The sequence below is a fragment of the Vigna angularis genome, chromosome 2, assembly GCF_016808095.1.
Source record: "Vigna angularis cultivar LongXiaoDou No.4 chromosome 2, ASM1680809v1, whole genome shotgun sequence".
Classification (NCBI taxonomy): Eukaryota; Viridiplantae; Streptophyta; class Magnoliopsida; order Fabales; family Fabaceae; genus Vigna; species Vigna angularis.
This window is the reverse complement of record NC_068971.1, coordinates 8763424-8790207: the sequence shown is the minus strand read 5'-3', so window position 1 is coordinate 8790207 and position 26784 is coordinate 8763424. Positions and strand designations below refer to the sequence as shown.

The window sequence follows — 26784 nt, the reverse complement described above, 5'->3', positions numbered from 1 at the left end:
ATAACATTACAATTTAAATAATAATTTAATCTTTTAATGCAAAAGGCATAAATTTAAAAATACTTTTATGATATTTTTATTTCTTTCCCAAAACATAATGGTTGGAAAAATTGAATAATCAAAGTGATGTTTTATGTGTTGAGGGTTTTGAGGAAGATGTTGTCTGTTGGAATTTTTAATGAATTAAATGTAACTTTTAATTTGTTTAACCACATTTTAAAAAAAAGAATGTTTTGAAAAATAAGAAAATAAAATCATATTTGTTATATAGATTAATAAATTGTGGTCACCTAAATTAAATAATTATGAGATTCACTAATGTATGAATGCAACTTCACTTAAAAATTTTGATCGACAATTAAATCAACTTTTGGAGCATTATTAAGGGCACTATTGGAGTGAATAGTTTTTTAAATTTAAAATAAATAAGAATGTCGAATCTGTAGAGATTTACTGTGATACTAAAAACTACACCAAATTTATACTAATAAGCATAAAATAAATGATAGAATATAAAATGAGATTAAACAACAATTTAAATAGAAGTTACAAGTTCACAGTGATTTTAAGTACAAAGAAGGACACAAGTATTAGTCATTAATTTAAGATTACGATTTTGACGTTTTATCCAAACCTATGCAGTTACTTGCTGAATAAAAAATTTCCTCCGGATCTACCTTCCTTTGCTTAAAGATAACTCCATTGATCCTTATCATGAAAAATCTTAGGTATATTTTATACAATTCCTTATCAATTTAGTAAAATAAATTTTCAACATTAAGTTCAAGGACTAAAGATGATTAATATGTCATTATTCATTCTCAAACAAATAATTTATCAATTGTCTTATTTTAAAGGTCGAGAACTCATAAGAACTTTTCTATCTCTAAAAAATTCATCTAATTTATGGTTTATCAAATCACAACAAACAATAAACAAAATTATTAAACATCAATGAAAAATAGTATAACATTGTATATAAATTAATACAACAACAAAATATACAAGAAAGATGAAAAAAATTCCATCTTAATTATTATTTTATTACTTAATAATTATTATCATTTAATTATTATTTTATTACTTAATAATTAATTATTTTTATTAATTATTGGTAATTAATTTATGAATTCATTATTCCCTTAATTGATTTAAGTTATAAATTAATTTAAAAATATTTGTAAACATTATAATTTTTTTAAAAATAAGTTTAAAAAGGTGGTAATTGGAATCCAGGTTAGAAAAAACTCAAGTCCTAAAAGGGTATAAAAAATTTAAAAACTTTAGTTTGGATTAGGATACCTAGCCCTAAATCCTAAATTAGGCTATTGAATTTAAATTTACAAACATGAAAACTTATATTTTACTTTATACGGACCACATGAGAATGTCCATACCAGATTAGGTAAAGCATTCTTTGGATTTTTGCATTGTCTCTTTCTTCACATGCTGTGGTCACTCAGTTTACAATACCATCTAATATTCCATTTCATCATGCATCACACTGTGCAACAAACACTAACAATTTTTTTTCATATCTAGAACAATGATACTGTGGAATAAACAACAAGAACAACAACTGCAGTAACAGGTAACAACACAACTAACCCATTTGACTAGCCGCCATTTCTTTCTTTCTTATACATATATTCATTTCTCTCCTTAAGCAGTTCATCAAGATTCAGCATCTATGATAGAGCCAAAACCAAGGTTGGTTACTCAAGTGACACAACATTGTTCACATGTTCATTTTACATGTTCTTTCTATGTTAGAATGATGTTGTAGCATGTGGTTGTTTTTCAGGTATGCTGTTGTTACTGGGGCAAACAAAGGGATAGGGTTAGAGACTGTTAAGCAGTTGGCCTCAAATGGAGTGAAGGTGGTGCTCACTGCCAGAGATGAGAAAAGAGGGCATGAAGCCATTGAGATATTGAAAGAATGTGGTGTCTCTGAGTTGGTGGTTTTTCACCAGCTTGATGTCACTCACTCTGCTAGTATTCATTCACTCCTGGAGTTTCTCAAGTCACAGTTTGGGAGACTTGATATCTTGGTAAGAACACATGCTAGTGGAATTCATTTTCAATATCTTATACTTTAGAAATTATTATATCATTAGGAACCATTCTATATATATCCTTAATGTACACACATCAAAATCTTAAACTGTTTTATATAACTTTTTTCTTATTTTTCCTTCTCCAAATACAAAGGTAAATTTTTCAATATACAACATGACTTTTGGGCTCTATAATCTAAGATTGGGAGACTATAATCTAAGCTTTCCAGGAAAGAGAAATAGGATAAAATTGAAAGTAGAATGGAGTTAACCTTGTGTATAAATTGTGAAAGTGCACTTTTATTAGTTTTGTGTTTTTCCTTACTAGATGTGGAAATTACAGTGAATATAGGTTGATTATTTTTTTTTTACCTCAAATATCTTGAGATAGTAACGAGAGATAATGATCATATTTAAGGTATTGTTTCTTTTAAAGTCAAATTTCTTTAAAAATTTTATCTTTATAAAACATTTTGAAGGACTCTTGAGAGAAAATATGTTTTTAAATTGTTTGTAACCGAATTTCTAAGCGATATAGTTTTATTTTTATAAGTTATCTTGAAGGATTACGAGGGAAAATATGTTTTTAAATTGTTTCTAACGGAATTTCTAAACAATATAAAATTATTGGATAGAGTTAAAAAGTGCAATATATATACTCTTTTAAAACCTTCAAATATTATGTTAGGGGTTGGATAGTTTATGAAAGAAGGAAGAAAAAGAAGTCCTAACTGCCTTAGCGGTGAAGCGGTGAGAAATAGGGTGGGTAGTATGGGTATATAAGGGATAACACTTTTTATTGTGATTAGACAGAGAAAAATCATATACTTTGTATAGACCGGTGGCAACAGCTGGTGAGAGGGGTTAGGCCCTCATCTTACACGTGTTACTCCTTATTCATTTCACAGAATAAAATATCCATTATTTGATTCTTTCTGTTGAGTGAGTGTGCATTACAGTGACCGAGAGATACGATTAGGATCCTATTATCGGATTCCTAACAAAGTGGTCCGACCTGCCGGATCCGAGGAAGAGAGATCGGAGTAATGGAGGGAAGAAACGAAGGACGCCTAAACGTGGTGGAGAGCCAGCTCGAAGCTATAGAGATTGCAGTAGATGGATTGAAGGCGGAAAATGTGGCGATAAGACAAGACTCGGTGGCTATTCGACAGGATCTTCAAGAAATCATGCGAATGCTGGGAAATCGCAACCACGAACACGAAGGTAGATCGGATGGGAGTCAGGTTTCAGTGAACGGCATGCGGAGGACGAGGCGAGAGGATGAGAATGTAGGTTCGCGCGATGCGGAACGAACTGAGGGACAATTTTATTGGAGGAAGAAGGTGGAGCTTCCCGTATTTGAGGGAATGGATCCTCTGAACTGGATCAACCGAGCGGAGCGTTTCTTTGAGCTACAGGGAGTGACGGAGGAAGAGAAGGTCAGAGTCGCATATGTCAGCATGGAAGGGAGCGCTGGTTATTGGTATCGGTTATGGCGGGAGAAAGCGACGAACCGCACCTGGGAAGGGCTGAAATGCGCGATGATCGGACGATTTGGGGACAGGAACAGGGGTTCTATTTTTGAGAGGCTCATGACTAACCGTCAGACCGGAACAGTCGAGGAGTACATTCGAGACTTCGAGATTCTGGTAGGACAAACGAACGGAGTAACTGACGCACAACTTCTAGGCTATTTCCTCGGAGGCTTACAGGAGGACGTGAGGAATAGAGTGCGACCGCATGATCCCCAAGAACTAATGACGGTGATGCGAATTGCGAGAGATGTGGAGGTCCTACCGGGAGGAGCTAAGACTTGGGGTGGTGGTGCGAATCGACTACAAGGATCGGGGGGACGAACGACGGGGACGATAACTCGAGTGGAACCAATGCGAAACCAGGAAGGGCGGACAGCTAATATGGAGAGCATAGGGTCTGGGGGAAGAGAAGGAAACTCGGGTCATACGACGGGAAGGGGTGCGACTGCTACGGGGAACAACACAATGGGAAGAGGAGTGCGAAACCTCCCTTATCACGAATATCTTAAGAGAAGGGAAGAGGGACGTTGTTTCCGGTGTGGGGGGCAATTTACCCCTGGACATCGTTGTCCGGAACGCAGCTTGAGGGTGTTGATTTTGGGCAAGGATGAGGAGGAAGAACCTGGGGAAACCGAAGTGAAGGTGGAAAATGAGAGGTTAGAATTATCGTTCTTCTCTACAGGAGGATTGACTCAACCGAAAACCATGAAACTTCAAGGAAGTTTGGGTGATAGGGTGGTGCTGATCATGGTTGACAGTGGTGCTAGCCACAATTTTATATCCCAAACGTTGGTTGAGGAGCTGCAAATGGAGGTAGATAAAGGCCAGATTCATTCGGTCTATTTGGGGGACGGACAGAGGAAACAAACCCAGGGTTGTTGCAAAGGGGTAGTAATACACATGGGGGGTATTGAAGTCACGGAGCAATATTATGTTTTCGATTTAGGAGGTGTAGACCTGATTCTAGGGGTAGAATGGTTGGCTAAGTTGGGGGAAGTAGTGAATAATTGGGGTAATTTAACCATGAAGTTCCAACAAGGAGGACAAGAAGTGATGATCCGAGGGGATCCGACTTTGGCTAGGGAAATAATAGCACCCAAAGCGCTGCTCAAAATTACTGAGGCAGAGGCGGTAGCAGTAATATGGGGGTTAAGACAAATGGAAGTACCTATAGGAGAAGGGGAGAAGCAAGATCTGACAGAAAAACAGGGGAGTGAGTTGGAAAAATTACTGGAAAAATATCAACAAGTGTTTCATGAGCCTCAAGATTTACCGCCAGAGAGAGAGAGTGAGCACAAGATAATTCTGAAAGAAGGAACAGGCCCCATTAATGTGCGCCCTTACAGATATCCACACTTATTGAAGGGGGAAATAGAAAAGCAGGTGGAGGAAATGCTAAAAAATGGGATTATTCGACCTAGTACTAGCCCTTATTCTAGTCCAGTCATTCTAGTCAAGAAGAAGGATGGAAGCTGGCGTTTCTGTATAGACTATCGGGCCCTTAATCGAGCCACAATACCCGATAAATTTCCCATTCCGGTAATAGAAGAGTTGCTTGATGAATTAGGAGGGGCGCAATATTTTTCCAAGATAGATCTTAAGGCCGGCTACCACCAAATTAGGATGGGAAAGGAGGATATCCACAAGACCGCTTTTAGAACACACCAAGGGCACTACGAATTCTTGGTGATGCCCTTCGGGCTTACCAATGCCCCAGCCACGTTTCAAAGTGCCATGAATTCCTTGTTGAGACAATATTTGAGACAATTTGTGTTGGTATTCTTTGACGACATTTTGGTCTATAGTAGGACTTGGAAAGAACATCTGGAGCATGTGGGGTGTGTGTTGAACACTTTGAAGCAGCATCAGTGGGTGGCGAATCATAAGAAGTGTGAGTTTGGAAAAAAACATATTAGATACTTAGGCCACTTGATATCCGAAAAAGGGGTGGAAATGGATAAAGAAAAAGTGGAAGCTGTTCTGGGATGGGAGGAACCCAAGACCATCAAAGCTTTGAGAGGATTCTTGGGATTGACTGGATATTATAGGAGATTCGTTCGGGATTATGGCAAGATTGCCCGCCCTCTAACAGACATGTTGAAGAAGGGCAGTTTTATGTGGACAGATGTGGTCAGGGAAGCAATGGGGAAATTGAAAACAGCCATGACTACTGCACCGGTTTTGGCATTGCCTGATTTTACTCAAGCCTTCCATGTTGAGTGTGACGCGTCTGGAGTGGGAGTGGGAGCAGTGTTAACGCAAAACAGGCGGCCAATTGCTTTCTTCAGTAAAGCTTTGTCTGAAGGATCATTGAGCAAGTCAATTTATGAGAAGGAGCTCATGGCCCTTGTGATGGCAATACAGCACTGGCGGCCTTACCTCCTAGGCCAGAAGTTCGTGGTCCATACTGACCAAAGAAGCTTGAGATACTTGTTAGAACAGAGAATAACAACCCAGAATCAACAGAACTGGATTGCTAAACTCTTGGGCTATGATTTTGATATAGTCTATAAAGCGGGAGCTATGAATAAGGTAGCGGACGCATTGTCTCGGAGGGGAATGGAGGCAATGGAGGAGAAAGTAAGGGGGTCCAAGAGTGTAGAGGAGGGGGAGACAGAGTTGACCATAATTGTCAGACCCTATTGGAGAGATTTCCAGGAGGTATTAGAGGAGGTGGAGGAAGATGGAGAGCTCCAGAAAATTGTGGAAAACATTACCAAAAATCCTGATATGCATCTCCCATTTACCTTGGAGAATGGAAGGTTACACTACAAGGGCAGGCTGGTGTTGTCGGCTAAGTCGAAGTGGATCCCGAAAATTTTAGCTGAACTGCATGCATCGACCACTGGGGGACATTCAGGGATATACCGCACATACCGAAGAGTGGCCCAATCCTTGTATTGGATAGGGATGAAAAAGGATGTGACCGAATATGTGGCACATTGTTTAGTATGTCAACAACACAAGTATCAGGCGGCTTCACCTCAAGGGTTACTGCAACCCTTACCCATTCCCCAACAAATATGGGAAGAGATCAGTATGGATTTCATTGTTAGACTTCCAAAATCCAAGGGATATGATGCTGTGTTGGTAGTGGTAGACCGTCTCAGTAAGTATGGTCATTTCATTCCCCTGAAGCACCCTTATACAGCTCGCATGGTGGCAGAGTTATTTGTGAGAGAAGTGGTTAAGTTGCACGGGGTACCCAAGTCAATAGTAAGTGATAGGTGTAACGCCCCGGCAACTCACAGGGACCATCGACTGCCCCCACAGATCACCACCAGGCTTTCCAGTGTGCTTTGTCCTCACTCGCACACTTTCTGAGAAAACTTCCCAGAAGGTCACCCATCCCAGAATTACTCCAGGCTAAGGGACCATCGACTGCCCCCACAGATCACCACCAGGCTTTCCAGTGTGCTTTGTCCTCACTCGCACACTTTCTGAGAAAACTTCCCAGAAGGTCACCCATCCCAGAATTACTCCAGGCTAAGCACGCTTAACCATGGAGTTCTTATGAGTCAGGCTACCGAAAAGCAAATGTATTTTGGTGATATGAGTAGTCAAATCAATTCCTTTAAGTTATCCTTCAACCGTATAGTCCCATACCTATACAGTCTCCAGATCCCTCTCATTCGGCAACTCACAGGGACCATCGACTGCCCCCACAGATCACCTCGTCTCCGTGCCCGGGTGTCACATGCCCACCAGCTTCCGTTTGGTTCGTCCTCGAACCACACCGTACTGGGAGAGGCTAGGCTCTGATACCATCTGTAACGCCCCGGCAACTCACAGGGACCATCGACTGCCCCCACAGATCACCACCAGGCTTTCCAGTGTGCTTTGTCCTCAGTCGCACACTTTCTGGGAAAACTTCCCAGAAGGTCACCCATCCCAGAATTACTCTGGGCTAAGCACGCTTAACCATGGAGTTCTTATGAGTCAGGCTACCGAAAAGCAAATGCATTTTGGTGATATGAGTAGTCAAATCAATTCCTTTAAGTTATCCTTCAACCGTATAGTCCCATACCTATACAGTCTCCAGATCCCTCTCATTCCGGTGTATGTCCGATTCATCCATGTACCCCTTCCACCCGAAGCTGCCAGGAGCCGCTCCTTGTCTATGCCCCCTGCACCATGCTTCTTGCACCGGCGTCACTCCCCGCCCTCGTCTCCGTGCCCGGGTGTCACAATAGGGATCCCTTATTTCTGAGTTTGTTCTGGAAAGAGTTGTTTAAGCTGCAGGGAACAAAACTTGAGATGAGCACCGCGTATCACCCCGAGTCGGATGGACAGACGGAGGTGTTAAATAGGATCCTGGAAGGGTACTTACGCTGTTTTTGCTCGGAGCAGCCCAATGGTTGGAGTGCTATACTGCCTTGGGCAGAATACTGGTACAACACCAGCTACCAAGGAGCAGCAAAATGCACGCCTTTTGAAACAGTTTACGGGCGAGCTCCCCCAACTTTGATCAGATTCGTTCCGGGGGAGACTTTGGTTGAAGCGGTGGCACAAGATTTGAAGACGAGGGATGAGGCACTCCAGCAACTAAAATTCCATTTGAACCGAGCCCAAGAAGCCATGGTTAAACAGGCGAATCGTAGTAGGAAACCGGTGACAATTAAGGTGGACGACTGGGTCTATCTGAAGATTAGACCTCACAAACAGTCTTCCATGCCAACCAAGATACACCCGAAACTAGCTGCTAGATATTATGGACCATTTAAAGTGGTGCAACAGGTGGGGAAGGTGGCCTTCAGATTATTGTTGCCAGACACTGCTCGAATACATCCTGTATTCCACGCATCACAGTTGAAACTGGCCATTGGAGCGAAGAGTGTTGAGCGGGAGCTGCCAACTGATCTGCATATGGAGGGCCCAACTATTTGGCCAATATGTATTATGAATAGAAGACAACAGCAGCTAGAAGAAGAGACCAGAGAGCAATTGCTAATTGAATGGAATGAAGGAGGGGTGGATGGAGCGATATGGGAAGACAAAATTACTATCCAAGAGCAATTCCCAGAATTTAACCTTGGGGACAAGGTTCCTCTTCAGGATGGGGGTAATGTTAGGGGTTGGATAGTTTATGAAAGAAGGAAGAAAAAGAAGGCCTAACTGCCTTAGCGGTGAGAAATAGGGTGGGTAGTATGGGTATATAAGGGATAACACTTTTTATTGTGATTAGACAGAGAAAAATCATATACTTTGTATAGACCGGTGGCAACACCTGGTGAGAGGGGTTAGGCCCTCATCTTACACGTGTTACTCCTTATTCATTTCACAGAATAAAATATCCATTATTTGATTCTTTCTGTTGAGTGAGTGTGCATTACAGTGACCGAGAGATACGATTAGGATCCTATTATCGGATTCCTAACATATTATAAGGTTTTTTTTACTATAATTTGTCTAGTGGTACACCTTGCAAGTCTAAGAGCATTTTTTTATGGTGCTAGGCTGTTTCATTCTGTATCCTTTAAATCATATAGAAAGAAATAAAATTTGGCGTATGTATCCACCATTAACTATAGCAAAGTTTTTTTCCTTTAGCTATAAAAAAAAATGTATTCTCAAGTACTCGATTCTATAATGTTCCTAGCAATTTCAAATATGGTTTATCAGCATTCATATATAACTTCTTATGACTATACACAAAACCATAAAAGAAGTACTTAAAATAGTTTTTCTTCATGCTTATAAGAATGTCTAAATTATAGAAGTCATCTTATTTGTTTCCCTTCAACTTTATCTGAATTAATCATTTTAACCTCTGAAAAATCTGACATTCTTGTATAGGTGAACAATGCAGGAATCAGTGGTGTAAATCCATATGAAATGGTCAGTGTGTATTTTTTTGTCTAATGTGAGGGATTTATGTTCTATGTAGAACCTTTATTGAAGCTGAATTTCTTCCACATATGCAGCAAGGGTCAACAATTAACTGGAGGGAACTTACTCAAACTTCTGAAATGGCAGAAAAGTGTTTAAGAACAAACTACTATGGTGCAAAGGAAACAACTGAGGCATTTCTTCCCCTTTTGAAACTATCTAACTCACCTAGGATTGTTAATGTTTCCTCCCAAGGAGGGTTGTTAAAGGTACAAGAATGCTATAATTTTGCTCTTGAAATATGATTTTACATTAGAAAAATTGTGATATGTGGTGATGTTTCAGGGGATAGCAAACAAAATGGCTAAAGGGGTGTTTGATGATGCTGAAAATCTTACAGAAGATAGAATAGATGAGGTACTGAAAGAGTTTATGAAAGACTTTGAAGAAGGTTCATTCAGAAACAAAGGTTGGCCAACCTTCTTATCTGCCTATATGGTCTCAAAAGCAGCCATGAATTCATACACAAGGATTCTAGCAAGGAAATATCCAAACTTTTGCATCAATTGTGTGTGTCCTGGATTTGTGAAAACAGACATAAACAGAAACACTGGTTTCTTATCAGTTGAGCAAGGTGCTGCTAGTGTTGTGAGATTAGCATTGCTTCCCAATGGTTCCCCTTCTGGCCTCTTCTATAGTAGGGAAGAAATGTCAAATTTTTGAATCATTAAAAATGCATATAAATGGTGCAGATTCAAGAACAACCACAGAATGTGCCTCTTGATGATATTTTTCTTACCTTTAGATATAGGAATTAGGAATAAGGGAAGGAAGAGAATACTAGTAAGAAATCCTTAAAGGACAGGATATTGTATTTTCTTTTGTTTCAAATAAATGAAATAATTAATTTTTTTCTTTTCCACGATAGATTCATAACTGCTGAAGAATATATACATGCCAGTTCTAGACTTTGATTCTCACATGGATCACACTTAATTAGCACGACCAAAGTTCTTATGATGCTTTACACTTAACTATGAGAGAATTTTACAGTTACAACAATTTCAAATTTTGTAAGATATGAAAAGTGATTCTATGTATTGCATGTTGATATATTAATTATTTATAATATAATGTTTAATGATAAAATATAAGACTTAATTAAGTGTTTGATTTGAAGTTTGGTTAAAAAGTTGAAGATTGGTTTTCACTTATATATTTTTTTTCAATTGAGTCACATTTTTTAAAAATTGACTAAATTAGTTTTTTTTTGTTAATACCTTACAAAAGTATTATTATTAATGTGACATGTTAATTTTTAGTTTTCTTTATTATTATTTTTATATATCTAGCAAAAGAATTTGTCGTTCACGTGCTAGATTTCGTGGTGGACACTTAACAGTGTTAAGGATCATTGTCTTGTACTTATACCACTTCGCAACTCTTTGATGACACTCGAGCTTGGGAAACTGAGAAGGTCATATCCGGTCAACGAGTTAGCCAACAATCAATGAGAATAGCAATTTTTAGATTTTTTTTCTTTATCACAATAATAATTACAATGATTTATTTAAGTTTGTAAAATGTGTAAAAAAAATTAGGAATAGACACTTGAGATGGATTGATCACCATTACTTCTTTATATGACATTAACAAAATGAACTAAATTCACCAAAATAAGAACCAAATTCATTCAAAATAGAAACTAGTGTTTAAGAAAAAAAGTAAGTTGTATGTGTTTGATGAACCCACGTCCCCACTTGCACCAATGTTCCACCACCACCAGAAAACTTTCTAGTGGTCCAAATCAACGAAGCTACCCAAAAAACAAACAACATTAACTACAAAACAAACTCGTACACTTCATTGTATTTGTCACCTGGTTTTGGAGAAAACCACTAACATTATTAACACATCCATTCAGTTTCAGCATTTCTATGGCAGAGCAAAATCTAAGGTTAGTATTTCACCCCTTTAGTCCATGCTTTCTTCATGTAGACATGACCACACTATTCCTATATACCACTCTTGTATCTTGGAATGAACACCAATTTAATTGAAGTTACTTTTAAATTCGTCTCTAAGTTCCTGAAGATGAGGGATAGATAACAAGTTTGAATCTTTTGCTGATAAAAACTAACACCTGTCAGATCCAAAGAAAGGGTTTCCTGAAAATACAAATTTACAGTGGTATTAGATCAAAAGTTTAAAAATGTGACTTGGAAACCTAAGTTTAAGAACTTGTTTGAATTTTTTTTTTTAAATTCAGAAACTAATGCAATAGCTTCTTTCAATTTCTAGAATTAACATGATTGTTTACTTTATAATTTGAATTAAAGTCCAGTCTACAAAACCAGGAGAGAAAAATTATTTGTGCCGGTCTTATTTTTTCTAATGAGATCAAACACTATTATGAATGTTTACATGATTTGTAGAAATGTGTGTGGTTTGATGTGAAAGGTATGCTGTTGTAACTGGAGCAAATAAAGGGATAGGGTTTGAGACTGTTAAACAGTTGGCCTCAAATGGAGTGAAGGTGGTGCTCACAGCCAGAGATGAGAACAGAGGTCAAGAAGCCATTGGGAAATTGAAAGATTATGGTCTCTCTGATTTGGTGACTTTTCACCAGCTCGATGTCACTCACTCTGCTAGTATTCATTCTCTAGTAGAGTTTGTTAAGACACAGTTTGGGAAACTTGATATTTTGGTAAGAAGACCCAGTTTCTCATTTCTTTTGCTATCAGTAAAACAGCAAATTAGTGAATTGTAATTTGGAAATATGATGGAATGTTGTATTGTCTTAATTGTTATTCTTTAGCTTCATATGACAAATCAATTTTTAACCATTTAAGAATAACAAATTCTTGTGCAGGTGAACAATGCAGGAATAAGTGGTATCAATCTGGATGGAATGGTGAGTGTGACTATACATACATATATATATATGTATATGTTGTTTAGGCTCTCCTATTGTTGCCGACCGTTCGATTTCATGTTTATAACCGCTCGTTATTTTTTTTGGTTAGTGTACATTCGGTTTGTTCTGGCCATTTGTGACCGAACGTTCTCTTCTATTTGTTTGGTTATGTATGCTCGGTCTTGTACGCTCGCTTTTGTTTTTGGTTGTACTACTCGATCTTTGCTGTACTCGGCCTGTATTCACCCTCTACTACTTACGATTGTTCAGTCTTTTTTCTGTCGCTTGGATTGGCTATATATTATAGTGTGTCTTCGTTTTTCAGAATCAATTTTTCAATCACGAAATATTCAAATCATTTCTCTCTGTGTTTTCTCTTCTTTCTTTTCTGGGTTTTCTGTTTCTTTGTTTCACACTCGAATCCAATAATTCGCGCCCACTGTGGGGCCAGTGAATCAAGAAACTCAAGAAGCAATGACAACCAAGTTCGACATTGAGAAGTTCAATGGTTCTAATGATTTCGGGCTGTGGAAGATCAAGATGGAGGTTATCTTGATACAGCAAGGATGCGATGAAGCGTTGAAGGGCGAGTTGAACATGAGTGCTATGATGTTGCAAGAAGAGAAGAAAAGAATGGTTGATAAAGCAAGAAGCGCAATCATTCTGTGTCTGGGTGATAAGACACTGAGAGAGGTTGCGAAGGAGAAGACTACGGCTGGAATCTGGGCAAAGTTGGAATCTCTGTACATGACGAGATCGCTGGGTCATAGGTTGTGTTTGAAGCAACAACTCTATTCAATCAAGATGACAGAATCAAGAACCATAGAAGAGCAGCTTGCAGAATTCAGCAAGATTGTTGATGATCTGGAGAATATTGACGTGCGATTGGAAGATGAAGATAAAGCAATTATTCTTTTGAATGCTCTTCCAAGAACCTTCGAGCATTTCAGGGATGCCCTACTCTACGGTAAAGATCAGGTGATCACGCTAGAGGAGGTTGTGACGTCAATTCGAACCAAGGAGTTTCAAAAGCTCCAAGATTCGAAGGCAACCGAGGAGGTGGCATCTGGGTTGTTTTCGGTGAAGGAGAAATGGAAGAAGCAGGCTGGAAATGGGAAGAAGACGAAGCCAGAGGGTGTGAAACAGGTGAGATGTTTCAAATGCCAGAAGATGGGACATATCAAGAAGTATTGTCCAGAGAAGGGAAAAAATGTTCGGCCGCAGGAAACTGCCGATGTGGCAGAGGCTTCTGAAGGATATGAATCTGCTGGTGTTCTGGTGGCTTCGTCTGAAGATTCTCAAAGGAGCTGGGTCATGGATTCTGGCTGCAGCTATCACATGTGTCCGGTGAAGGAGTTCTTTGAGAATATGGATCAGAAAGAGCATGGAAACGTGCTGTTGGGAAATAATAAGGCTTGCCGAGTGCAAGGAGTGGGGTCGGTAAGGTTGAAGATGTTTGATAACCGGGAGATGATACTGTAGGATGTGAGGTATGTGTTTGAACTGAAGAGAAATTTAATTTTAATAAGTTCCTTTGATCTTGGAGGTTACACCACGAAAGTCGAGGATGGAGTGATGAGGGTGTATTCTGGAGATTTTGTGGTTGTCAAAGGTAGTAGGAAGAATGGCTTGTACATTCTGGAGGGATCCACAGTCATTGGTCATGTCTGGGTAGCAAGTGGGAAGATTGAGAACACCGCTCGGCTTTGGCACTTGAGGATGGGTCATATTAGTGAGAAGGGTCTTGAAGAATTGAGAACCATGGCTTACTTCTGGGTGATAAACTGCAGAAGCTGGATTTCTGTGACCATTTCGTCTTGGGGAAATCACACAGGATATCGTTTGGTTAAGGGAAGCACTTAACCAAACGACCATTTGAGTACGCCCATGCTGACTTGTGGGGGCCTGCAAGAACTCAGACTCATGGTGGAGGAGCGTATTTCCTTAGCATAATTGATGATTTTTCAAGAAGAGTGTGGATTTACGTTCTGAAGAATAAATCTGAAACGTTTAAAAAATTCAAGGAGTGGAAAACTCAGACCGATAACCAATTGGGGTATAGGCTGAAATGTCTGAGAACTGACAATGGTCTTGAGTTTGTTTCAGATGAATTTAATGAGTTCTGCAAGGTTAAAGGGATCAGGAGGCACAAGACTGTGGTGGGAACTCCTCAATAGAATGGTTTGGCTGAAAGGATGAACATAACAATTCTGGAGAGGGTTCGGTGCATGCTTCTTGGATCAGGGTTGTCAAAGGCTTTCTGGGGAGAGGCTGCCAATACAGTCGTATACCTGATTAACAGGAGTCTGTCTTCGACTCTCAACTATAAGACACCAATGGAAGTTTGGAGTGGACGACCGGCTGACTATTCACACATGAAGGTGTTCGGTTCTTTGGCGTTCGCTCATGTCAAAGGAGATAAGTTGGATGCCCGAGCGGTGAGAAGTGTATTCCTTGGATATGCTGAAGGAGTTAAGGAATACAGGTTGTGGAGGTTAGATACTAAATCGTCCAAGCTGATAATTAGTAGGGATGTCATTTTCGACGAAACGAGAATGGCAGTGCATGCTGAAAATCCTGGATGCGAGAAGAAAACGCTCGTTGAGGTGGAGCATACTACTGATGGGGACGTTCGATCGTTGACTGAGGAAGACCGAACGGGTGAAGGGCAAGATGAAAACGTTCGGTCATTAGAGGAGAACCGAACGGGTGAAATACGTACAGATCTTGGTGATGATACAGATGGTATATTTGGTGATGTGAGTCACTCAAGAGGAGCTGGTGATGAATTGAGGAATTATCAGCTTGTCTGTGATAGGGAAAGGATAATCTCTAAGCCAACCAAACGGTTTGAAGAGGCAGATTTAATTTGCTATGCCTTGAATGCTGCTGAAGATCTTGAAAGCTCGGGTGAACTGAGAAGTTACAAGGAGGCTCTTCACAGCAGCGATCGACATCTTTGGCAGGGTGCTATGGAGGAAGAGTTGAAGGCGTTGAGGAAAAATAGCACATGGAGATTGGTGGATCTGCCAAAGGGTAAGAAGGTTGTAAGTTCAAAATGGATCTTCAAGAAAAAAGAAGCTATACCAAGGGGTGAGAAAGCAAGGTACAAAGTAAGACTTGTTGCCAAAGGCTTTACTCCGATTGAAGGTGTAGATTATCATGAGATTTTTGCTCCTGTTGTAAAGCATTGTTCGGTCAGAGTTTTAATGGTGATAGTTACTCACCGCAATTTGCATCTAGAACAGTTGGATGTGAGGATTGCGTTTCTGGATGGAGACCTGGAGGAAACAATTTATATGAAGCAGCCGGAGGGATTTGCTGTGGATGATAGGGTCTGCCTGTTACAGAAGTCGCTTTATGGCTTAAAGCAAAGTCCAAGACAATGGTACAGGAAATTTGATGATTTTATGATAAAGCCGAACTTCAAGCGGTGCAATTATGATGACTGCGTGTATACTCTGCATCGTAACAATGAGGTTTTGTATCTTCTTCTATAGTGGATGATATTCTGATTGCCAACAGTGACAGGAGCATGATTCATGAGATGAAAGAAAAGTTGGGTGGTGCTTTCGGAATGAAGGAGCTTGAAGAAGCAAGGCAGATCTTGGGCATTGACATAAAGAGAGATAAATTGAAGGGAAAACTTGTTTTTATCTCAAAAGAGTTATTTGCAGAAGGTGATTTCAAGGTATCAGATGAATGAATCCAAATCGGCTGGCATACCAATCGGTCAACACTTGAAACTCACCAAAGAACAATGTCCGAAGACCGAGGTTGAAAGGAGGAAGATGGAATCTGTTCCATTTTCAAGTAGGATTGGGAGCATCATGTATGGCATGGTCTGCACAAGACCTGACCTGGCGCATGGGGTAAGTGTTCTCAGTCGGTTTATGATTGATCCTGGACAAATTCACTGGGAAGCGTTGAAGTGGATGCTTAGATACATACTGGGTTCTCTTGATACTGGATTACTCTTCCATAATAACTTTCAAGGTGGAGGATATATTTAAGGTTTTGTGGATTCAGATTTTGTCGGGTGCATGGACACAAGGAAATCTCGTTCGGGATATGTGTTTACACTGTTCGGTACTGCTGTAAGCTGGAGGTCTACATTGCAATCAGTCGTTGCCCTTTCAACCACTGAAGTTGAATATTGTGCGCTCGCTGAAGGGGTAAAGGAGGCACTGTGGTTAAAAGGCTTGATTCGGGAATTGGGTATTGATCAAACGACCGTCCAGGTTCATTGTGACAGTTAGAGCGCCATACATTTGGCCAACCATCAGATCTACCATTCTAGAACAAAGCATATTGACATCAAGTTGCATTTTGTCAGGAACATTGTGGAATCCGGTGATGTCCAAATCTGCAAAATTGCATCAGATGACAACCTTGCAGATATGCTGACTAAGCTGCTCGCTAAAGAGAAGTTTCTGAAGTTGTTGTCCAGGATTGGTTTTTTACCAATTTGTCTGTAATTTTTGTGTATCATTCGGTAATTTTGTTTATAGTAATAATTGAGTCTAGGTGGAGATTTGTTGTTTAGACTCTCCTATTGTTGCCGACCGTTCGGTTTCATGTTTATAACCACTCGTTATTTTTTTGGTTAGTGTATGTTCGGTTTGTTCTGTTCGTTCGGTTATGTACGCTTTGTCATGTACGCTCGCTTTTGTTCTTGGTTGTGCTGCTCGATCTTTGCTGTACTCGACCTGCATTCGGCCTCTACTGCTTACGTTTGTTCAATCTTTTTTATGTCGCTTGAATTGGCTATATATTGTAGCGTGTCTTCGTTTTTCAAAATCAATTTTTCAATCACGAAATATTTAGATCATTTCTCTCTGTGTTTTCTCTTCTTTCTTTTCTGAGTTTTCTGTTTCTCTGTTTCACATTCGAATCCAACAATATATATATATATATATATATATATATATATATATATATATATATATATATATATATATTCGTCTCTGTGGAGCCTCTATTAATGTTATTTTGAGTTTCTTCAACATGAATTCAGGAGGAGGGATCAGCATTTAACTGGACGGAACACGCTCAAACTTATGAGATGGTTGAAAATTGCCTAACAACAAACTACTACGGTGCAAAGGAAGTAACTGAGGCATTTCTTCCCCTTCTGCAGTTATCGAACTCTCCAAGGATTGTGAATGTTTCCTCCCAAGCAGGATTGTTAAAGGTATAAGAATGCCTAAACAATTCATTTGAAAGATGGTTTATTTTCCCTTCTAAACGTTGGCAAAATTTTGTAATGATGATGTTTCAGAACATAGCAAACGAATGGGCTAAAGGGGTGCTTAATGATGCTGAAAATCTTACAGAAGAGAAAATAGATGAGGTGCTCAAAGAGTTTACCAAAGACTGCAAAGAAGATTCCTTAGAAACTAAAGGCTGGCCAACCTTCTGGTCTGCCTACATGGTCTCAAAAGCAGCCATGAATTCACACACAAGGATTCTAGCAAAGAAGCATCAAAACATGATTATTAACAGTCTGTGTCCCGGTTATGTGAAAACAGACATCAACAAAAACTCTGGCATCTTATCAGTTGACGAAGGTGCTGCTAGTGTTGTGAGATTGGCACTTTTTCCTGATGGTTCCCCTTCTGGCCTTTTCTATATTAGGCAAGAATTGTCTAACTTTTAAATTTGCATTCATGCAGTTACAATAATACAATGCAATAGAACAAAGTGCCTCTTGCTCATATGTTGTACTCTTTTCTTTATCATGTTTTACTCTTACGTGATGTGTTGAGTGGAATTGTGGAGGATTACTTACAAGTTGGACCTTTATCTTCTCACATTTTCCTGTTTGTCATCATTTTATGAGTTTTTACGGTTTAAGTTCATGAGATGAACTATTCCTTGTTTAAGAAATTTTTTATTATCACATTCCAGTAAATTGTTAAGCCTAAAATATATGGAAAAAAAATTACTTAATTGAATTTGGTTGCGCAGAATGGTCCTATATCTCACTTACATTCTTGATAATCTAATATAAAATAACTATGCCGTGTTAATCTTTCCACTGTTTTCATGTTTACTTTCAAACTTCAACCTAATAACTAGTGGTGTTTCTTTTGTTCTATATGAATATAAGTTTAGTCCAACATCTATTCACTATTAGGATAACAACGAATTAGATTGGATATGAATAGTATTTATTTACGGTTTGATTCGTAAAATAAAATTTAATTCGTTATCCGCTGAATATTAATTGAAAAAATATCTTGAGATTTTATAAAATTCACAAATATTTTGATTATTTAAAAAATAATATTTTGTAAATTTTTAAAATAAAATATAAATGAAATTATAAAAAAATATAAAATATAATATAAATTGAATTAAATATAAATTAAATTAAAATTTTAATTATATTTAACTTAATAAATTATAAATTAAATTTTAATTTTAATTAAATTTAATTTAATAAAATATAAATTAAATTTTTATGTTTATTTTTTGTAGGTAATAAATACTTGTAGGTAAGATAATATAATACATGTAATTATAAATAGTATAATATCCATGTATACAAATAATGTAATATTTGTACCCATTTTCTTTATAAATAAGTACTAAAATACATATTAACAGTAGATAATAGATATACATGGGTGCAATTATCCACCGAGAATACCGAGAGACAAAAATATTTTTGTCATACTATTTACTATAGTTAAGTAACTTGGATATGTATTGATATGTAAGGTTTGTTATAACTTAAATCTATAACTGATAGATTTTCAAGATGCATAAATGTTATATCATTTTTAAGATTATATGCAAATGACATAAATTAATGTTTGATAACTGTTTCGGTTATTTGGAGACTAAGTTACCAAATGCCTCCAATGCCAAAGTCAGTACGGAACTGGCGATTTTGATGAAACAGTAATAAATGCATAGTAAATGCAACATGGCTATCACTCACCTCCTCTGACCTATATTTATAGTTTTTGTTATGGGTTTGGAATTAGTGAAAAGTTAATCACGACCCAACTTCAGTCCAATAGCTCTAATACTGATTTACCTTAATCTTTCATCTTAACTACTTGGCTTACCTACCGGCCGGTCTTAATAGGTCGTCCGAGCGATAAACCGGCATTACTCCAGAATGGTGGAACGGTCGGTCAGATGACAGCGTGTGAAGTGAATTTCTACACGAATAGCCGCCCTCCCATGCTGTTAAGGGTAAAACGCTAGTGGTTGACTGAGTCTCAGGATTACTCCTAGACCGGTCGGTCCATACAGTACACAGTCCATACAGTACAATAACTAATAATAAAAAAAAGTCACACGAAAGTGATAAAGAAACACTCTCCTATTAACAGATTACTAATTTGACAATAAATATATGCAAGTCCATAAATGCAAAGGACCAAATCCAAAATGTTATTTTATAAAAACTAAAATTATAAATTACGCCTTTGGATAATGTTTTATTGAAGAAGAAAACTAACTGGTACTTGAAGTAGAAAAGTAGTACAATTCAAAATTAAAGACAAAAGAACAAAAAACTAAAATGTTAATATATAAGGCTTAATTACTTGTTTGATTAAAAAGTTGGTTTTTACTTATAATTTTTTTTTCTTCAACTGAGTAACAATTTTTGAAAAATTCACTAAATTAGTTCTTTTTCGATAATATATTACAACTAATATTATTATCAATGTCAAAGTAGTTTTTTTTTTGTTTTTTAGTAAAAAAGTTTATTGTCCACATGTTAGGTATCATGGTGTGACACGTGATATTATCAACGTTAAGAGTTATTGTCTTGTACTTAAACATTTTTGGCTTAATACCTGTTTTTGTCCCTCTTTTTAAGGGAAATGTTCACTTTCGTCCTACCTTTTTCAAAAAGTTCAATGTGGTCCCACGTTATGAAAAAAGTGTCCAAGTTAATCCTTTTTGGTCACGGCGTTAAATATTTAACGATTCTGCTGACAGCGTGGACTGATGTGAGCAACGTGGCTTTTTACCTTCGTAACGTGGCAGTGACAGTGTTTTCCATTAATTGAGAACGTGACAGTGGGCAGTGATTAAAATTCTGAGTGTTAGGGTTTGGTTTGGGTATTTCGAATTGGTCTTTGAGGATTGAGAATGGTTTCCAAGGGTGTTCTTCGTTTTCGAAAAGCTGGACCAAAGGATCTTTGAGGATTGAGAATGCAGTGAAGGATTTGCAAAAGCTGGAAAATGCAGTTAGAAATATTTGTTTCTAAGATTTATTGTGCGATTTTCTTTTTAAATTTGGGTTTATCAGGGAAAAGGATATTGTGTGTTTGCAATTAATTACTATGGAAAGAAAAATAAAAATTTAATAGGATAGAAGAGAAACAATGCAGTTTGAAGATGGAGTTCACCAAATTGAATATTTTTGCCACCCAACATAACGTAAAAAAAAAATGAAATTTTTGCCACCCAACAAAACATTGAAAGCAAAGGTCACCACTCCTGAATCTCTTTTGCCTCTGAGACTAAGAAATGGCGTAAAGAACAAGAGTACAGCAACACAATCTCACCCCTCTTTCTAGAAAACCCTGTTCCTGACAGCATCGTCCTCATAACCCTCAACTCAAACACATCGCTTTGAATCTTCATTGATTCTCCTTCCTCTGGAGTTATCGGTTTGAACCACTTTCTTTAAACCAAACATCTCTTCAATCTGAAGTTATCCAATGCTTGCCTTTCAAGTTTGTTCTGTTCCCAATATTGGTCCTATGTTGGGGTATTTAATTTTGGGGTGACAGAGATCCTAGTTCGGGAACTGTTTGCGAAAGAGGAGTAAAAGAAAGCAGAAAGAACAGGTTTGCAATTAAGTCCTTGCCCGTGGAAGAAGAAGATGATGTGTCAAGCAATTTTTTTTTAAAATTCAAAATTGACACGTCACCATGCCACGTAAGAGAAAAAATGAACAGCTCATTAAGTTTAGTCCAGAGAAGCAGTTTCATCGTTAAATATTTAACGCCGTGACCAAAAGGGATTAAATTGGACACTTTTTTCACAACTTGGGACCACATTGAACTTTTTAAAAAAGGTAGGACGAACTTGAACATTTCCCTTATAAAGAGGGACAAAAAGAGGTATTAAGCCAACATTTTTATAACTCTTTGGTTATGTTCGAGCTTGGAAAGTTTGTGTACAATGTGTCTTGTCCGATCAACGAGTTAACCAATAGTCAACTCGTCATTTGGCCAAACTCATATGGTATTTTTATAATATTAATCAAGCAACTGAGATTATATTTTACCATACTAACTAACGAGTGACTAAGATGACATTTTTACTAGAAAAACTTAATGGTCCAAATGGAACGATTTAAAGCAAAAAACCATTCTAACTAAAGCCTTAATCAAGATTAGTGGAGTTTGGGGTGTAAATAGACTCACTATAATAAAAAGTCCATTACAAAACTATAAAGAGGTTCAAGGTAAAGAGGTAAGAGATAAGAGATATTAGGATAAACTTAAATTTTAGGGATTTATTAATAATTTTGTTTGAATCTTATTTTATTAGTTTGAGTATAGTAATATTTATTTTGATTTTGATAAAAATAAAATAAGTAATATTTATTTAACTTTTGATAAAAGTAAAATAGGAATAGATTGTTTTGATTTTTCATTTATTTAGGTATAACATTATTTTATTTTGTTGATATAAGATATGGATATATTAAGTAGTTTTTTATTTTAAGTTAGTTGATAATTGTTTTTAGTTTTTATTATTTATACTTGACCTAAGACTCTATTTAAACATATTTAAAGAGTGTTATAGTTCAATGAAAATAACCACATTAAAGAGTGAAATTATTTGTATAAGTCACGATTTTTTTTTTAACAAGAGAGACATAAATTACATATTTATTATCCTGAAGTTGAACTAACATGACCCAGAGAACAACGAGATTGATCAACATATCAAAATAATTAATCAATTTCATATATCTTATTTTGCTTCAAACACATATCATAGTATTTGAGTAATGATGAAAAAGTTTCGTTTAAATACTAATTTGGTCTCTATTTTTTTTGAGATTGTTCAATTTAATCCTAATATGAGTTTTGTTTAATCTAGTCCTTTTTGTTAACATCGTATAAATAATTAATCGATAATGAAAAATGTATGTTATATGTCAATTGTTTTTTTAATTATTTTAATTTTAAAAAATGTTCATGTATTAATCCAGTAGTGTGCCATGCGATTGTAGCAGTATCACATGTTAGTATAATGTCATATGTTTTAGTGTTTTATATTCAATTTGATTTATATATTCATTAATTTCATACAATTGAGTTATTTTCTTTAAAATGAAACAATTTTGACCTTTTTAAATTGAGATTAAATTTATTTTTTTATATAAACGTTATACTAATATTTTTATTAAATATTTCTAATGTAAGATTAGAATTGATTTACCATTAGAATGAAAATTAAAAAAATGAGAACTGTTGATTTAAAATTTTAAGAGATTAACAATCACACAAACTATTAAATAAAAATGTGATACAACATTATATTAATAGATTATAAAATAAAATTGTCAAATATAAATATAATTTTTCTTTTTGTTGAAATAACTTTTTTTAGATTTTCCTTTTCTTGTTTTCTCTGTCACAATAATAATAATTTTAATGATTTATTTTAATATTGTAAAATATGTAAAAAACATCACGATATTTGACGTACATTATTCATCATTAATTATTTATATAACATTAACAAAATGACTAAATTAACAAAAATAAGAACCAAACTCAATAAAAATAGAAACTAGTATTTAAGAAGAAAAAAATTGTGTGTTTGATACACCCACGTCCCCACTTGCACCAATGTTCCACCGCCACTACAAAACTTTGCAAGTGTCCCAATCAACGAAGCTACCAAAAAAAAACATCATCAACTATAAAATAAGCTGGTACACTTCATTATATTTGCCACCTGGTTTTGGAGAAAACCACTAACATTATTAACACATCATTCAGTTTCAGCATTTCTATGGCAGAGCAAAATCTAAGGTTAGTATTTCACCCCTTTAGTCCATGCTTTCTTCATGTAGACATGACCACACTATTCCTACATACCACTCTTGTATCTTGGAATGAACACCAATTTAATTGAAGTTACTTTTAAATTCGTCTCTAAGTTCCTGAAGATGAGGGATATATATAACAAGTTTGAATCTTTTGCTGATAAAAACTAACACCTGTCAGATCCAAAGAAAGGGTTTCCTGAAAATACAAAATTTACAGTTGTATTAGATCAAAAGTTTAAAAATGTGACTTGGAAACCTAAGTTTAAGAACTTGTTTGAATTTTTCTTTTTTAAATTCAGAAACTAATGCAATAGCTTCTTTCAATTTCTAGAATTAACATGATTGTTTACTTTATAATTTGAATTAAAGTCCAGTCTACAAAACCAGGAGAGAAAAATTATTTGTGCCGGTCTTATTTTTTCTAATGAGATCAAACACTATTATGAATGTTTGCATGATTTGTAGAAATGTGTGTGGTTTGATGTGAAAGGTATGCTGTTGTAACTGGAGCAAATAAAGGGATAGGGTTTGAGACTGTTAAACAGTTGGCCTCAAATGGAGTGAAGGTGGTGCTCACAGCCAGAGATGAGAACAGAGGTCAAGAAGCCATTGGGAAATTGAAAGATTATGGTCTCTCTGATTTGGTGACTTTTCACCAGCTTGATGTCACTCACTCTGCTAGTATTCATTCTCTAGTAGAATTTGTTAAGACACAGTTTGGGAAACTTGATATTTTGGTAAGAAGACCCAGTTTCTCATTTCTTTTGCTATCAGTAAAACAGCAAATTAGTGAATTGTAATTTGGAAATATGATGGAATGTTGTATTGTCTTAATTGTTATTCTTTAGCTTCATATGACAACTCAATTTTTAACCATTTAAGAATAACAAATTTTTGTGTAGGTGAACAATGCAGGAATAAATGGTGTCAATCTGGATGAAGTGGTGAGTGTGTATATGTATGTATATTTGTCTCAGTGGAGCCTCTGTTAATGTTTTTTGGAGTTTCTTCAACATGAATTCAGGAGGAGGGATCAGCATTTAACTGGGGGGAACTCACTCAAACTTATGAGATGGTTGAAAAGTGCCTAACAACAAACTACTATGGTGCAAAGCAAGTAACTGAGGCATTTCTTCCCCTTCTGCAATTATCCAACTCTCCAAGGATTGTGAATGTTTCCTCCCAATCGGGATTGTTAAAGGTATAAGAATGCCTAAACAATTCATTTGAAAGATGGTTTACTTTCCCTTCTAAACGTTGGCAAAATTTTGTTATGATGATGTTTCAGAACATAGCACACGAATGGGCTAAAGGGGTGCTTAATGATGCTGAAAATCTTACAGAAGAGAAAATAGACGAGGTGCTCAGAGAGTTTATCAAAGACTTCAAAGAAGATTCCTTAGAAACTAAAGGCTGGCCAACCTTCGTGTCTGCCTATATTGTCTCAAAAGCAGCCATGAATTCATACACAAGGATTCTAGCAAAGAAGCATCAAAACGTGATTATTAACAGTCTGTGCCCGGGTTTTGTGAAAACAGACATCAACAAAAACTCTGGCATCTTATCAGTTGATGAAGGTGCTGCTAGTGTTGTGAGATTGGCACTTTTTCCTGATGGTTCCCCTTCTGGCCTTTTCTATGTTAGGCAAGAATTGTCCAACTTTTAAATTTGCATTCATGCAGTTACAATAATACAATGCAATGGAATAAAGTGCCTCTTGCTCATATGTTCTACTCTTTTCTTTATCATGTTTTACTCTTACGTGATGTGGAGTGGAATTGTGGAGGATTACTTGCAAGTTGGTCATTTAATATGTTCTACTCTTTTCTTTGTCGTGTTTCATCCTATTTACTATAGTTAAGTAACTTGCATATGTCTTAATATGTAGGGTTTGTTATAACTTAAATCTATAACTGATAGATTTTCAATAAGCATAAATGTTATATCATTTTTAAGATTATATGCAAATGACATAAATTAGGGTTTGATAACTAATAATAAAAATAGTTATACGAAAGTGATAAAGAAAAACTCTCCTATTAACAAATTACTGATTTGACAATAAATATACCCAAGTCCATAAATGCAAAGGACCAAATCCAAAATGTTATTTTATAAAAGGAAAATGATACTCGAACAATCAAATTTGACAACATTTGGACACAGCACAGTGTCAGCGTTTGAGCGGCCCACGTTTTTAATGGAAAAAGCTGCTGCAATCTGAGAAAGTCTGATGAAACCTGCTTCAACGCTGACGTGGCGAGGACGGGCACGGGCAGATTGGGGTGTGCGTTTTCAATTTGAATTTTATTTTCTCACTTCGTAGACAGAGAAGCAGCGCGAACAACCAAAACAACTTGTGTGACCTAGACAGAGAGACGAAAGAGTTGGAGAAAGGAGGGATCACGAGCGACAGAGAGAGAGACCGAGTCCGCGCCGGAGTGCCGCCGTCCACTGTTGAAGGCCGTGTCGGAGAGATCGAACGCTTCCAGCTCCGACGTGGAGCGGTCGACCTGAACACGGCAGCCTGTGTCGTCCGTTCCGGCCCTGCGACCAAGGGAGGCGTTGAAGGTATTGCTTCGTCCCAGGTGGTGCCGTCCCTGTCCCGGAGTGCCGCCGTAACTTTTATTTTTAGTGAAAATCCGAAAATAGCCCTTTCTCTGTTCCATTGGAAACGAAGGTCCGTTCTCTTGAAAGGTCGAAGGTCACGTTTCGTGCCGCTTCACTTTGTTCTCTGTGCGTGATGTTGTCTCCGTCCAGTTTCGTCTCCTGTTATCGTGCGGAATGGGAAGTTTCGTTGACCATTGTCCGACGACGAAGGTAAGTGGTTTTCCATTCCATGTCGTAGCTTGGTTATTCGGTTTGGGCATGTCGTAGCATGCTTATTTGGTTTGGGTTAAGGTTTGGGGTTGGTATCCTTGTGTTGTGGTTCTTGGGTTATTGGGTTTCGTTGTTTTGATGATTTTATTTTGGTTTATGCAGTTGAGTGTTCGTCACTCTTTTTCGACAAAGTATATATGTACTTTGAACGAACGCTTGACAGACGAGCATCGGTCATTGATTGCGTGCCTTAGAGGAACAAGAATTTCTAATTGAATAACTTAAAAGGAGGGTTGGAAGTTTGGAGGCACAATTGGCTAAAGAGAAGGCAAGAAGGCAAAATAAAGATGACGTTCGACAAAGTGTGCCTCGTACAGAACCACCTGTGAACACTGGTTTTGTATCCCCTACTGACATTGACGGAAATGAACAACCTTTGAAGACGTATGTTAGGGTTCGATCACGAAGGCGTTACAAGGGAAGAGCACTTAGGACTCCATACACCGGAACCGTAGTGCTTAGAATAAAAAATGAGTGATTTGTGTATTTAGTTGATGGAAAATGTTATTTGGAAAGTAA

The 26784-nt window shown here is 37.1% G+C and overlaps 1 protein-coding gene across 1 annotated transcript; it reads left to right on the top strand.

The window, feature by feature from the left end:
• Positions 1-1675: 1675 nt before the first annotated feature.
• On the top strand, positions 1676-25111 carry LOC108327221 (uncharacterized). The gene is made up of 15 exons (XM_052872478.1): positions 1676-1710; positions 1805-2051; positions 9389-9430; positions 9517-9690; positions 9767-10141; positions 11263-11378; positions 11882-12128; positions 12294-12335; positions 17356-17532; positions 17620-17992; positions 23266-23368; positions 23876-24122; positions 24288-24329; positions 24410-24586; positions 24674-25111. Exons 1-15 carry the CDS (start codon positions 1691-1693, stop codon positions 25049-25051), a joined length of 2760 nt encoding a protein of 919 aa, XP_052728438.1. The 5' UTR covers positions 1676-1690; the 3' UTR covers positions 25052-25111.
• Positions 25112-26784: the final 1673 nt, after the last annotated feature.

What these genes read in the sequence shown, in the direction of transcription:
- LOC108327221 (XM_052872478.1), top strand. Translation starts at nt 1,691, where the DNA reads ATGATAGAGCCAAAACCAAG. An exon ending in ATGGCAGAGCAAAATCTAAG is followed by an intron (nt 23,369 to 23,875) that starts GTTAGTATTTCA and finishes TTGATGTGAAAG; the next exon opens with GTATGCTGTTGTAACTGGAG. An exon ending in CCCAATCGGGATTGTTAAAG is followed by an intron (nt 24,587 to 24,673) that starts GTATAAGAATGC and finishes ATGATGTTTCAG; the next exon opens with AACATAGCACACGAATGGGC.